This window comes from Gymnogyps californianus, chromosome 1 (genome assembly GCF_018139145.2).
Source record: "Gymnogyps californianus isolate 813 chromosome 1, ASM1813914v2, whole genome shotgun sequence".
Classification (NCBI taxonomy): domain Eukaryota; kingdom Metazoa; phylum Chordata; class Aves; order Accipitriformes; family Cathartidae; genus Gymnogyps; species Gymnogyps californianus.
This window is the reverse complement of record NC_059471.1, coordinates 133,543,498-133,556,466: the sequence shown is the minus strand read 5'-3', so window position 1 is coordinate 133,556,466 and position 12,969 is coordinate 133,543,498. Positions and strand designations below refer to the sequence as shown.

The window sequence follows — 12,969 nt, the reverse complement described above, 5'->3', positions numbered from 1 at the left end:
AGATTCAGCAAATTAGATATTAATAGAAGGGTAATGTAGTTAAAACAGCAAGCTAGGAAAATGATCTTCTCAGTAATATGTGAAGTTCAGCAATGACAATGTGACTGTGATCAAACATGAGGTGAGAGCCAATGTGAGTGCCTGAGGTGGAACTGTGGTGAGTTGGAGCTGAGCTGCCGCTCAAGATCCTGACACAGAGACTAGTGAGGAGTGTCGCATTTTCTCCTGGCTCTACTCATTGGAGTGGTGTTTGGGGTGGGTCTCAGAAAACAGTATGTGTGTGTGCAAGGGTATGAGAGTGGGTGAAGAGCTTTCACTGACAGAGTCTCTCTCTCTCACAGTATGGTAAGTCAGTTATTTGTGAGATTAACCATTGATTAACTATTTGTGAGACAATGCTGGTAAAAGCAAATGTCAATGGAGGATTTCAAGGAAGCTTCAATACACCCACCTTGATAACTAATTAAAAACAGTCTTGTGTTTTTTCTGTGTTATGTTCCTTCCTCATTCATGGTTGGTTGGGGTGAATCACAGGGCTAGAACTACATACTATCTCATTCCATGACTGACTAATGTAGTCAAAAAACAGTCAACTTTTTTTTTATTCTCTCTTTCTTACAGAGAAATTGAGGCTTGCATTAGACCTTACCAGTTGCTGCAAAAACCTCTATTATTTCCTTATTTACAAGCTGTAAAAGGGTGAATTGATTCACTCTCCTGATGGCCTCCTGCTACCTCCACCTACAGCTCCTTGATTCCTGACATTTGTTGAATCCGACAATGGGACAACAAAGCTCAATAAGAAATATTCTGCAAGTACACAGGCACCAAAAGTGAGGCTAGGGAAAATGTGGGCCCATCGCTAAATGGGGCAGGGGCCCTGGTGACAAAGGATGTGGAAAAGGCCAAGGTACACAGTGTGTTCTTCACCTTGGTCTCTACTGGTAAGACCAGGCTTCAGGAGTCACAGTGTGATTCTGTGACTTTTTGACAGCAAATTTATGTATTTCTACTGTTTCTGCTTTTATGGAGATGAGCAGCCTCTCTGGATGTTGACTATATTTCCCTGTCTTTCCTTCCTGCCCTCCTCCCTCCTTCCTTCCTTCCCTTCCTTTTCACCCTCCCTCCCTCCCTTCCTCCCTTCTTCTCTCCCTCCCTCCCTTCTTCCCTCCCTGTCCACCTGCCCACCCACTTTACTGTCTGCCTTTCTTTCCTCCTTCCCTCTCTCCTCCCTTCCCTCCTTCCTTTTCTTTTCCACCTTCACAAAATAATTTCATTATGACCTTTGACCTCCCATAAATTTACAAAGCACATTCTGTTTCATGACTAAATATAGTATTTTCCACAACAGGGCTTTTACTTGAGGGCAACTTCACGTTTGCCACTTCTAATCCCAGAAACCTAAGAGATCATCAAACTTACACAGAGCTGAAAAAGATTTAGCTGAAATTTTAGTCTGCAACATACTTTCTTGCACAATAAAATATGTTCCCTTTTTTGTCTTCTCTGCCCAATAACTGTTCTTGTACCTCAGTTTTATTATTTCACACCCTTGGTCTGCTTCAGGTTTGCAGAGGATCTAGTGGGTTATATCAAAGCCAACAGAACTGAAAGGGTAATGATGGCCTTTACCTTTTTTTAAGGCTCAACAATACAATAGGCAGAGCATCCCTAACAATTGTTGAATACCCCCTGCTGCCTGTAAACTCAGCTACTTCTAATTAAGTTTAAAACACTGTGACTCCTAAGGAGGCAACTATATTATGATGTGGCTAACACTTATCTCATTTGATTTCCTTCTGAAACAGCTGTTCCAGGTGTACAGTTACACAAGATGCAAACTGTGGGTAAGAAGCAGTGCTGCTTTTCAGATTTGACCTCTCTCTTTCTAGGGGAAATAAATAAGAAACAACTAACCCAAAATACCAAAGTAAAACATGCCAAATACACAGCTGGGCTCAGCAACAAGGGATTTCTGCAGAATACACTTTATTGACACTACCTGGCCATGTGCATTTAATCAGTCAGTCTTCTGCTATAAAGTTCTTCCAGTTAAGAAAATATTCTTCCTTTCCATTCTCATAACATTTCTGCAGAGCTTTTAAGTTAAAAGGAGGTAAGCAAGATGCTATACAATACAATGGTCATGGGCCTGAGAAGATGATCTGTAAGAAGAGATAAGCGTGTGCTGAACTTGTTTGATTTGTGGCAAAGGAGGCTAAGGGACAATCTAATAGCAGCCTGTAAGTACTTGAAAGATAGTCAAAAAGAATATGGAGGCAAACTCTTCTCAATAGCGGCACATGAGATGACGAGGTGCAAAGATCACAGCTTGCAGTTTGGAAGGTTCAGATAGGACAATGAGAAAATCTTTTTCACTGAGAGGTCTGTGCAGCACTGGAAGAGGTTGCCTAGAAAGGTAGCGGAATCTCTGTGCTTGGGAGATTTTCAAGACTTGGCTAGACACAGCAATGGCCAACACGATCTAATGCGGGTGACTGTTCTACCCTGAGTGTGAGGTTGCATGAGAGGTTCTATAGAAGTCCTTTCTAACCAACACGTCTGTGTTTCTGCAATGCCACTGAGTGTGATCCCTATTTATAAAGGACTCAGTGGCGTTACTCCTGATATATCACAATGTAACTGAGATTAGAGTAAAAAAAAAACCAAGTACGTATCCTGCACTTCAGACAGGGTAATGTCTAATATAGGGCACAATCATGAGGTATATGGTCCTCAAATAGCAGTAGTTCAGAAGGAGTTATGGGAAGGGTTAATTACTTCCCTATTTGTGACTAAGGAAAAGAAAATCAGGAGCTGGTCTTCATCCCAAGCTGGGGTCAAGCTTCAGGGCAATGGATTGATGAATAGTACAAGGATGCAACTAGAAACTGGAACAGATGGCAGGGTCTCCTCTTCTCCTTTCTAAGTGAGAAATTAAGGTCCACAACAGAAATAAGTTTGGACTGGTGGATTGTTGTTGGAAGGCCCTGGCTTGGTCACACATTATTCTAGGCTCTGAGGCTGGGTTTGAGCTTTCTGGTGCTATTAGAAGTGATGAAACATAAGCTGTATGGCCGGAAAAGGACAAGAAGGACAGAAGAACTGCGAGGCCATATGTGACCCCAAGTGTGCATTATGGGCACTGAAGGAACACTTCAACACTAATCCTTGGAGACCACTATATACCACAGCTTCCCAACCAGTATATGTTTACTTTGATGGTACTGTTGCAAGAGAGGGAAATGCTACTTTTTCTTTTAAAAAGGGGAGGAGGAACTGTGACAGAATGGTTCAGATATACTTGGACCCTTGGACAGGACAAGAAGAGCACTAGGAACTTAAGTGTATGGTCCAGACCAAACAGTACGCTGAATGTGAAGCTTGCCAACTGCACTATGATGAAGAGTTTGCCACTAGGAAAAGCTGAGGAGGACAGTGGTATAAAATCATGTCTTAGAAAACACACACCTCCATGCCCCCTCTTCCAAAGTTGTTTTTTTTCCCCATCCTTTCTCAGAAAAGCTTAAGGAACTCCTTTTCTGTGAATAATGGCTAGAAAAGGTGGTAATGCCCCTTTTTAAACAATAATTCACTCTGGGAGGAGAAGACCCAGGTGCAATGCAGTCCTCAATACACGCAAACTTCCAAGAGCATGTCTTAACTGCAGGACAGGATATTTTAAGTGAGGGAGAATAGTATTCTCCTCACCTTCTTTATTGTGTCTCTGTCTAAAATTTTAGCTAAACATTTTATTCCCACCATAATTTCCTTGCAAATGTTTTGTTACTGAAACATTCTCTTCATTTTGGGAAGCGAAGACATTGAGATTTTATTTATGATCACCTAACTTTTCACACTCAAGATACAAAGCAAAATTACCTTTAATTTCTGCACTTAACGGAGTTTTCAGAAAAGCAAACTTGGCAGTGAGTGCTTCTTCAAGTGAGTCTGCCTTATTTCCAAGTCTGGTCTCTAAATCTTCAAATTGTTGATGCAAAAAAATGAAGATGAATAGATTTTCTATTCCAGATTTTCAAACTGAGTTTCTATTTTTAGAAATATGCAGATTATGGAAAGGACAAAATTTTACCTTTTAAAATTTGGATTTTTTGAGATAGATTTTTCACAACTGGGACGTGAAAAACCTAGCTTATAAGAAATAAATAAAGCCATCATCCTTCATCTTTCTACACCTCTTAAATCTCAGTTTAAAATGGAAATACTAAGAGTGAAATAGTGCTCATCCTGTCACAGTCACTGTGAAGTGAGAAAGTTGTCTCAGCTCCCGTGCAATAGCTTGAAAGCAATAGCATGTCAAGAGACTCCATGGAGCCAGTCAGTACCTGTTCAAGAACACAGGAAAGAGCCAGGTAGGCTGTGATTAGTCAGCAATTGCTCCATTATGGCATGGTGAAGACACCCTTGTGGTCATCAACTCAGCCACTTAGTGGGCAATCTCCTCTTTGCTTCCTTGAGATGAGTGCTTCTTGTTTCTGTTGTTTAGAGGTTATTCCCAAAGAAGAAAGAAAATTATGGAAAGGACAATCCCATTTTATCCTAAACTCTAGATCAAAATAAAGCTGGCATTAAAGCTAGTGAGCAAGACAGCAAACAGCAGGATTCTCTGTGGAATCAGAGGTAGGAGCAACCAGTTTCATCATTCACCCCCTTTAGGTGTTCATCACCTCATTTGTCAATGGACTGAACTTTGTTGCAAACTCAGAAAGGCTGAGGCAAAATCTTATGAAAAGATTAGGCTCAATGCTTTTTTACCTTTATGTATTTCTCTGCTCTGCCTGTACCAGTAAGGGCACAAGCCTTCATCTTTCACAGTCAGGCTGAGGGTGAAGCTCTGGAAGGCACGCGAGTCAGTCTTGCTAAGCTCACTTTCAGCGTGGAGGCAGAACAATTACAAAGGTGGTCATCTACAGAATTTCTTGCACTCTTCTCTGAGTGCTCTCACACTCTCTTGGTGCTTTTCACAGACTAAGATTGGAAAAAAGAGTCATTATGGCAACTTCTGTGCAAAGTGCTCACTAGCAGGGAGCCTCTCTTTTAGCATTGCCACAATGACACAATATGAGCTGGCCCATGATGTCACCAAGATGAACCATACCCTTTCTAAAAAATACCAGTCTTCTTGATACTAAAATGCTGTTCATCATTAGAACAACCCTATGCTGGGCAGACGACGATCCACGCAAAGATATGTTTATCTGGAAATTCTGCTTTGCGTGACTGCTGTTATTCTTTACTTAAGCATAAATGTTTTTTGATCCTATTTATATTATTAATGCCAACCAAAAGTTATTTCTTCAACGGGGCCAAAATATTATGGTCAAGGTCTTGAATTTTTAGTATTGAATTTGAGAAAAGAATGGAATGCATTTAACTACACTGAGAGCTTCAGCTGAGCTAAATTAATGTTCTGCACAGCTGAAGTTGGTAGGAGAAGATGGCTCAGAGCCATATTTCTGCTCCCCCACTCCTGAATTGGCTAGAAACCAAAAAAGCCCCCATGACTATATTAGAACTGCCTGCTTAGTCCTAGTAGGAGCATTGTACAGGATCAAAATGTGGTGAAGTGGAATACTCCCTGCTTTAACTCAGAGCTGCCTCTATAGCTCTTAGGGATTTGACTACACCCACAGTGAAAGATTCTTTCACTGACATCATGGGTCAGCTTTCTGACTGCCTTGTCAGCAGTGCAAAACATTTAGAGCATGGGCCACTGGTCTGGTCTCTATACCTCACCTATACTACTTGCACACACTAGCTATCACAACTTTTCCAGTTCAAAGTTATGTGACATAAGCATGTGGCACACCACTCAGTAAGGCTGAAAGGTATGTCATAAGCTGCTTCTTCAGCTAGCTATCTGACACCATGCCAAATCTGTTGTGACTTCTGTTAGCCTAAGAAGTACACCACATAGCAGCGCTATTTCTCCCTTGGGTAAACATCACCCACTCATTAATGTTCATTCATATATGCTGTTCTAAGAAATTTAATAACACCAAACAATAATCTTCTACAGCACCTTTCACCAATAAATCACTGAATTCAACAGTATGAATGGGAAAGCTCAGAGGAACTAAATTATATCTCCAAGATCATCCAGTGTAATAGCCAGGAACAAAACTTACGTTTAATGAATAAATTCAGTCCACTCTTCTCTGTTAGGCACACTCTTGCTCTGCTTCTGTTCATTTGTACTTTGATAACTTATTAAGGAGAAACCCCTCTTCCTACTCATGAATCACAAACAGAAGGTCATGATTTCAACAGATTTTATAATCTCTTCTCCCCTCAGTAGTGGTATGGCTGGATTTCATGCAGATAGGATATTGTAATCTCACCACTTCTGATAACAGAGCAGTTACTTTCACAGACCTGGATCTCATGATACTGCTCCAGTTATATTCATCTGTATGGGGAAGCACGTCTATTATGCCTGTTACCCCAAATCCTGAAAAGAATTTTTTTTTCCTAACCAAAACCCAAGCTTTGTATAATAGGACATTCAGGACGACTCTATTTTGCTACTATTAATAAATTACCTAATGTCTCTATTCTTAGCAATTAAACAGGGATATTTTCTCTCCACAGACACTGTGAAGTCTTCAGCATAAGAACTGCCTTTTATGAAGTTACTGTGCAATTGCATTGTACAAAACCAGCCCAGTTTCAGGTTCTAGAATTGTTTCAGTCAGTGACTAACCTGTTACGTGTAGATGCGTATGTCTGTTGGATGTGCACATAAACCCTGGCACTTTGTGCTATTGCAGCACTTTGTGCTTATTGCAGCCTTTCAGTACTTAAAGAGGGCTTATAAGAAAGACGGGGACAGACTTTTTAGTAGGGCCTGTTGCGATAGGACAAGGGGTAATGGTTTTAAACTAAAAGAGGGTAGATTTAGACCAGGTTTAAGGAAGAAATTTTTTACAGTGAGGGTGGTGAAACACTGGAACAGGTTGCCCAGAGAAGTGCTAGGTGCCCCATCCCTGGAAACGTTCAAGGTCAGGTTGGACAGGGCTCTGAGCAACCTGATATAGTTGAAGATGTCCCTGCTTATTGCAGGGGGGTTGGACTAGATGACCTTTAAAGGTCCCTTCCAATCCAAACTCTTCTATGATTCTATGATTCTATTCCCTTCACCTGGCATAGGTTCACAAGCTACATTCAGGCACACTGCTTCTGAAATCTCACTTCTTTCAATTTGTTTCCCATCACTGATATCAGGCCTACTATTAATATGGCTTCCATTTAATACACTTAAAATAAAAAGACCCAGAAATCGAAATCTACAGCAGGTCAGCACCATGAATTTTGCAGAATCTTTGTGCATATGTTCTACAAAGAACAGTTTCTCTTTCACTTTGTTTTCTGTCTGAGTGCCTTTAATTATTTGTGGATAACTCAATTCTGGATCTGTTATTTATGCAAACAGTCCTGTTTTATTTAGACAAATCTTCTTTCATGACTAAAGATACAGAGGTTCATTTTTATATCTTGAGGACAGATTCTACAGCTTTTGTTCCAATGGAACTTCTCTTAAAGTTCATGGGATGGCCAAGGGGAATAAAGATTTTCTGAATCTTTTTTCCCTGTGCACTCCAAACAAGGATCCAAAACCACTCTAGCAAGCTTCCTGTTAGTGGGACCCCTATGGCCTTCAGTGAGGCTCTAAATAGAAAAGACTTATGGTTTTATTCCCCTTGACTTTTTTTTTTATACAAAGCACTGTGTACTCTCAGGCTGCTATAAACACATAAAAACCCCCCTGCTTCCACTTAATCTCTGGCAGATAGACTGGTATCAGGCTGTTATCAGCACAATAAAATTACAAAACTATTCTGAGCCTGATCCAAGATCCAACAGCACCTGTGGCAACACTTCCACTCACTCATCTATGTTTTGTATCAAGATATAAGGCTATAGGGATACTGGTAATGTAAATGTCTGTACAATCTGGTACCATGGGAGCACACTTCTGTAAGTTTCCTGGTAACACGAGGTGTCTTCCTCGACTAGAAAGTAATGCTAGTGAGCTATTGCTTTTCTACTCTATTGTATTCTTGTTTGAGGAAACAGTGCGTATTGTCTTACTGTAGCTTTGGTTTTCCCTTATTTGTACTTGTTGTCATCCTTTCTTCAAGCTCTTTAGGCTAATGAGCTAGCACTATGGTCATCAGAGGGTAGTTAAGGGAATAAAAAGTTTCTCATACAGTGTCCATGTTCTTTGTCTTAATGTATTTTTTTAAACTGCCTTACTACTGAAACAGTATACTTGCCATATTTGACCAAAAGTTTGATTAATGCTCTTAGTTGTGGTAGATTTAAAATATATATATATATACACTATGAAGCTGTAACATAAGTAATTGGCTCAAATCAATCTGAGTAAGAACCAGAAGGTTTTTGGAATGATTTGGAAGTGGGGCATTTTGACCATTTGTTAAATGTTTTAACTCTTCATCTCATTATAGCTGACATTTTTTACATCATGCCTATCACCATGGCAAAGTACTTCAGAAATTTAGTGAGTATCAAATCATGTGTGTTACCGCTACCCCACTGGTTTCAAATGAAGCAAATTTATACCAATTCCTAATTTTCTCTGACACTGTGATAAGTCCAAAAGTGAGATGCTTTGTCCTGTATTCCTTCTGTCACACAACATTTGCTAACTTCAGGAGAAAGTTAGAGAAATACAGGTTTGAAGGTCAAACTAGTATCATACCACTTTGCTAAATATAGATGCTTGACGAGTGAAAGACCTTCAAAGGTCTTGGCATATTTTGCTTGGTGCACTTCTAAGTCTGCACATATGCAGACTACTTCTCTCAGTACATAAGAGATCTTAACATCACAAATATAAAAATTAATAAAATAGAAAATATCTTGGCAAGTGTTATGAACGCATCCCTTCTGATTTTCTTAAGGTAGAAGCGCAGCAGGATATGCCTAATCTGCAATATTTTCTCTCATTTCACAAATCTGTCACTGATGGATACTCTGAGGAGAGGAAGCACAGCATTCTAATATTCTCCTAACCTGTATGCAGCATTGGAATGAAACTGTTGTTGTTAAGAAAGCCTTCTTCATAAAATGACATTGCAGTCTGTGCAGTATTGCACAAGCAGGAAGACAAAGGCGGTTAAACAACAAAAATGTACTAATAGTGAATTGAAATAGAAGAGGAATATTTAAAGAGCTCCTCTCACCTATTTTCCCTGTCTAAAGACAATTTCCATTGAAAAACGGCTTTGAAAGGAACTGGCTGTGCTTGTACATTTCTCCTTGCAATACTGCCCAGGATCCTGGGACCTTTAATGCAGTATGTGCTGTCAGTACTACGACAGTTTACAGATGTGCAGCCAGACTTCTTGCTATTTATAGATGCCTCTTCTGCAAACAGTACTCTATGGGGTTGTAATGCAGTAGCAGGCATGTTCTTTGATTTACTGCTTACATCACATTCATTTAAGAAAATTCTGCTCTTCATCTGGCATAGCAAAGGAGGCATATTTATGAAGGTTAAGCAGAGAACACCATTAGGAAGAGAAATGTGGAATTCATGAGGGATCAGGACACCTACTGGGCGGACTATATGAAAGGAGCAGACATTTGGCAGAGACATTGAACGAATAGAGGGAATAGTCACGTGCTCACTCACACTGAAGTGGTGCTTTTGTTCTTTATTACCTCTGCAGGGCAACTAGGGAGGAGGGTCAGTGCCGCCCGTGCATGTAAGGGCAAAGCTGTTGAAGTTGGTTGGGGTGCAATGTCCTTGGGGGTCTGTACATGGCTGTGCTGCATATCGCTTAACCATGTGTTAAGTGTTCAGTCAGAGTGCTAGGCACAGTCTATTAATAGAAACGGGGAGTTTGGCACACACTCGCACTTTCGCCTGTCTCCTTCTCACATGCTCCCAGAGAAGCTGGGACTGCACCGTGCTTCCTTCTGCTTTTCCAGATCTGAGACTTCACACGCTGCTGTATCCGTTGAGAAGTCTCAGTGAGGTCAAGACAGCCCTAGACAAGTAAACAAGGGCTGCTCAACCCCAATGTTGAGGAAACCGAAGGTAACGGGGTGTGTGGGGGTGAGCGGATTTATTGCAGAAAACCTGAGAGCTCGCAGGGTACCCTCTCGGCCCAAAGGCAATGCAAAGCTATTCTCGGCACTGCTCAGGCCAGCCAGGCGCAAGGGGGAATGATCCTCCTGCCCGCCGCCCCTGCCTCGAGCAGCTCCGCTTGGTAGTATCCAGGATGCCGCAGACACGCGGATACTCCTAAAGTCTCCCAAACAATCCTTAGCAAAGGCTCCACGGCGTTCTTCTAGGCGAAAAGCACTCAGAGCTGGCCAAGGTGCTGTCGCAAGAGACCTTCGTTGTCCCTTTCGGCCTCCTCCAACACACAAATAACCGCCTTCCTTCCTTACCGCCGCACACACCTCCCCTCCTCCAGTCCCCCGTACCCCGCACAGAGCCTCAGCTCCACCCGGCCCGCGCCGGCCCACCCAACTTCTCGGGGAACCAGCCGTAAAGCGGCGGCTTCCGGGAAGCAGCCCGGGCGACAGGAGGGTTCAGCGGGATGCAAAGTTGTCTGCCTAGGGGGAACGGGGGGGGCGCATGCAGGAAATCGGCAGCAACGGAGGCAGGGGCTAGCCGAAGGAGCCAGGAAAGTTTATCTGCACTTACTGCTGCTTCTGCTAAGGGACCTATGCTCGGGGCTGGGGGAGCTCGGGCGCCGGGCTCTACCTCGCATCCTTACCTCGGTGCTGTCGGCAGCGTTCTCCGCCATTTTCCTCCTCAGGAGCAGGCAGCGGGAGGAGTGTTTCATTCCCATAAGAGCTAGCCAAGGGGTTGGGGCTTCGGGGCTGGTGTTTTGTTTTGTGTTTTCAAAGCTCTCCAAACACTGCTCTGCGCCAAAGGATAGGGAGAAAAAAAAAATATGGAAAGCAGCAATGAATCAGTCAGCTTTGTCCTTTCTGCGTCGTCCACAGGAATGTTTGTCTCCTCTTAGCATCGGGAGCTCCTCGGGCACTTTCAAGTCCTCCTCTTTCTCTCCTCTCCTCCACCTCCAGCGAGCTCTTGGGATGGGCAAAGAGAGGCGGCACACACTCTTCAGGTTAAACTAAAAGGCTGTCGAGCTGCGAGTCCTCCCCTTCAGAGAAAGCAGTCGGGCTAAACAGAAGAGAAGCACCAGCTAAACTGAACTTGGGCGTGCAGTGACCAGCTGGGCATCTTTGTGTCCTGTGGCTACTCTTCCAGAGGCAGAAGGAGCCAGAGACAAAGCAACAGGACAAGGAAATCATAGCCCTTTATTTTCCTTCTTTGGGCTTTTCTTTCTTTCTCTCTAGGTCCCAGGAAACTTCCTTTAAAGATGGTCACAGAATTTCCCACCCTCTTTCTATGAATGTCTTCTGAAATAGCAATCCCTCCTCCTCCTCCCTCCTCCTTCCTTTCTCTTGCCTCTCCCCTCTCCCCTCTCCCCTTCCCCTCTCCCCACCCCTTCTGCTCTTGGGCAGAGCTTGGTGCCCTTCTCTAGGAATTGCATTCACATGTCTTTCGTAGAAAAAACCATTATATCAAGCTCCCCCCCACATCGCCTACACCCTCTCACACACAAGCATGCATTCACACGTACGCACACACACGTTGTCTCCCTCTCACACAGACATGCACAATTTTTTTTCTTCCCCATCCCTCCTCTTCCTTTGAATCAGCGACACTTTTCTTTGCAAGGACTCTCAGCAAGGCTCTTAGAGAGCAACCGAAGAAGTCTGCTCCAGCTTCTTTCCTCCAGTTAAGTAGCAAACCTGCTTTCTTAATATATCTTCTTGTGTGTGTGCTCCCAGCTTCCGTTTTACTTCAAGTTTCTCAGCAGGATCCACGCTCCGTCAGATAGCCGTGAACTGTAGAAATATAGTCCCGATCCGGATGCAGCTCCTGCTGAAAAGGGGTGGGGGGAAGGGGCGGAGGGAGAGGTCTTTCTGGGGAGAGAAGGGGCAAAGGTGTTTTGAATTTCTTTTTAGCCTTTTCCTGATGACATCTTCCTTTGTGGGAGTGCATTGCCACCTTCACCACACACTTGTCTTGCTTTCACTCCTCCGGGTACTTTCTAGTTCTAGGTTGTCAGCTGGGAGGATTAGGTTTACCTCACTCGTGTTGCTGTGGGTAAGGGCGGGAGAGGGGGCGTATTACATAATTAATCCTTCCAACTTCACTTTCTGCAGCTCCATCTCCAGCCCACTGTTCTCACGTTTCTGTTTTGTTTTTATACGGAGGAGGTGAGAAAATAATGCTAGTGTGTGGGTGTGTGTTGCTTGAAGGTTTTCAAGGACCAGAACAGGATTGCTGCTCTCTGAACAGTTTGAAATAATTTCCTCTGGGGGTGCCAATGAAGACCTGAAGAAGAGGTTTGAAAGATTACTTTTGATGCATATTTTAAGCACATAGCCAGCTCAGATGCTACATCAGTAACAGATTATGATAGGTCTGGGGTTTTGAATGTTTGTCCCCTGCAGCCTATTTTAATGTCTTTTAATAAGAGTTTTCCTCAGCTGACCTCTGGAATACTGACATACCATGAAGTACTGCCAAAACAACAGGAGGTCCCTGGACACACAGGAGGCTGAAATATTCCTGGGGGTGGGGGAATGGAGATACAGAATGTGAATTAAAAAGCAGAGAGCAAAATTATTCTCCTACCCCACGGGGATGAGGAGGTGGGGCCAAGAAAATTAAATAACCAATTTCTCCCTTTTACTTGAATGACCCTCACAAATTCTTGTTCAGAAACAGATCAGTAGATATGCAATAGATTTTAGGGATTTGTAATAAATCACGTGGAAGTAAGCAACTCAAGGAAGCAGAAGGTGTGTGGTATGCTGAAATATCAAGTGACAATGAGTGTGCCATGTAGGGCATAATGGTACCATATGAAAAGCTTTCAGAATGTG

At 42.8% G+C, this 12,969-nt stretch overlaps 1 protein-coding gene across 1 annotated transcript in view; it reads right to left on the bottom strand.

Moving 5' to 3' along the window:
- The window catches only part of PRMT8 (protein arginine methyltransferase 8), a 71,138-nt gene extending 59,213 nt beyond the window's left edge, over positions 1-11,925 (bottom strand). The window contains exons 1-2 of the mRNA XM_050911277.1: positions 11,827-11,925; positions 10,779-11,191 (exon numbers count right to left, since the gene is read on the bottom strand). Coding sequence (XP_050767234.1) covers positions 10,779-10,853 — 75 coding nt within the window. The 5' untranslated portion in view covers positions 10,854-11,191; positions 11,827-11,925. The remainder of the gene's footprint in view (positions 1-10,778; positions 11,192-11,826) is intronic.
- Positions 11,926-12,969: the final 1,044 nt, after the last annotated feature.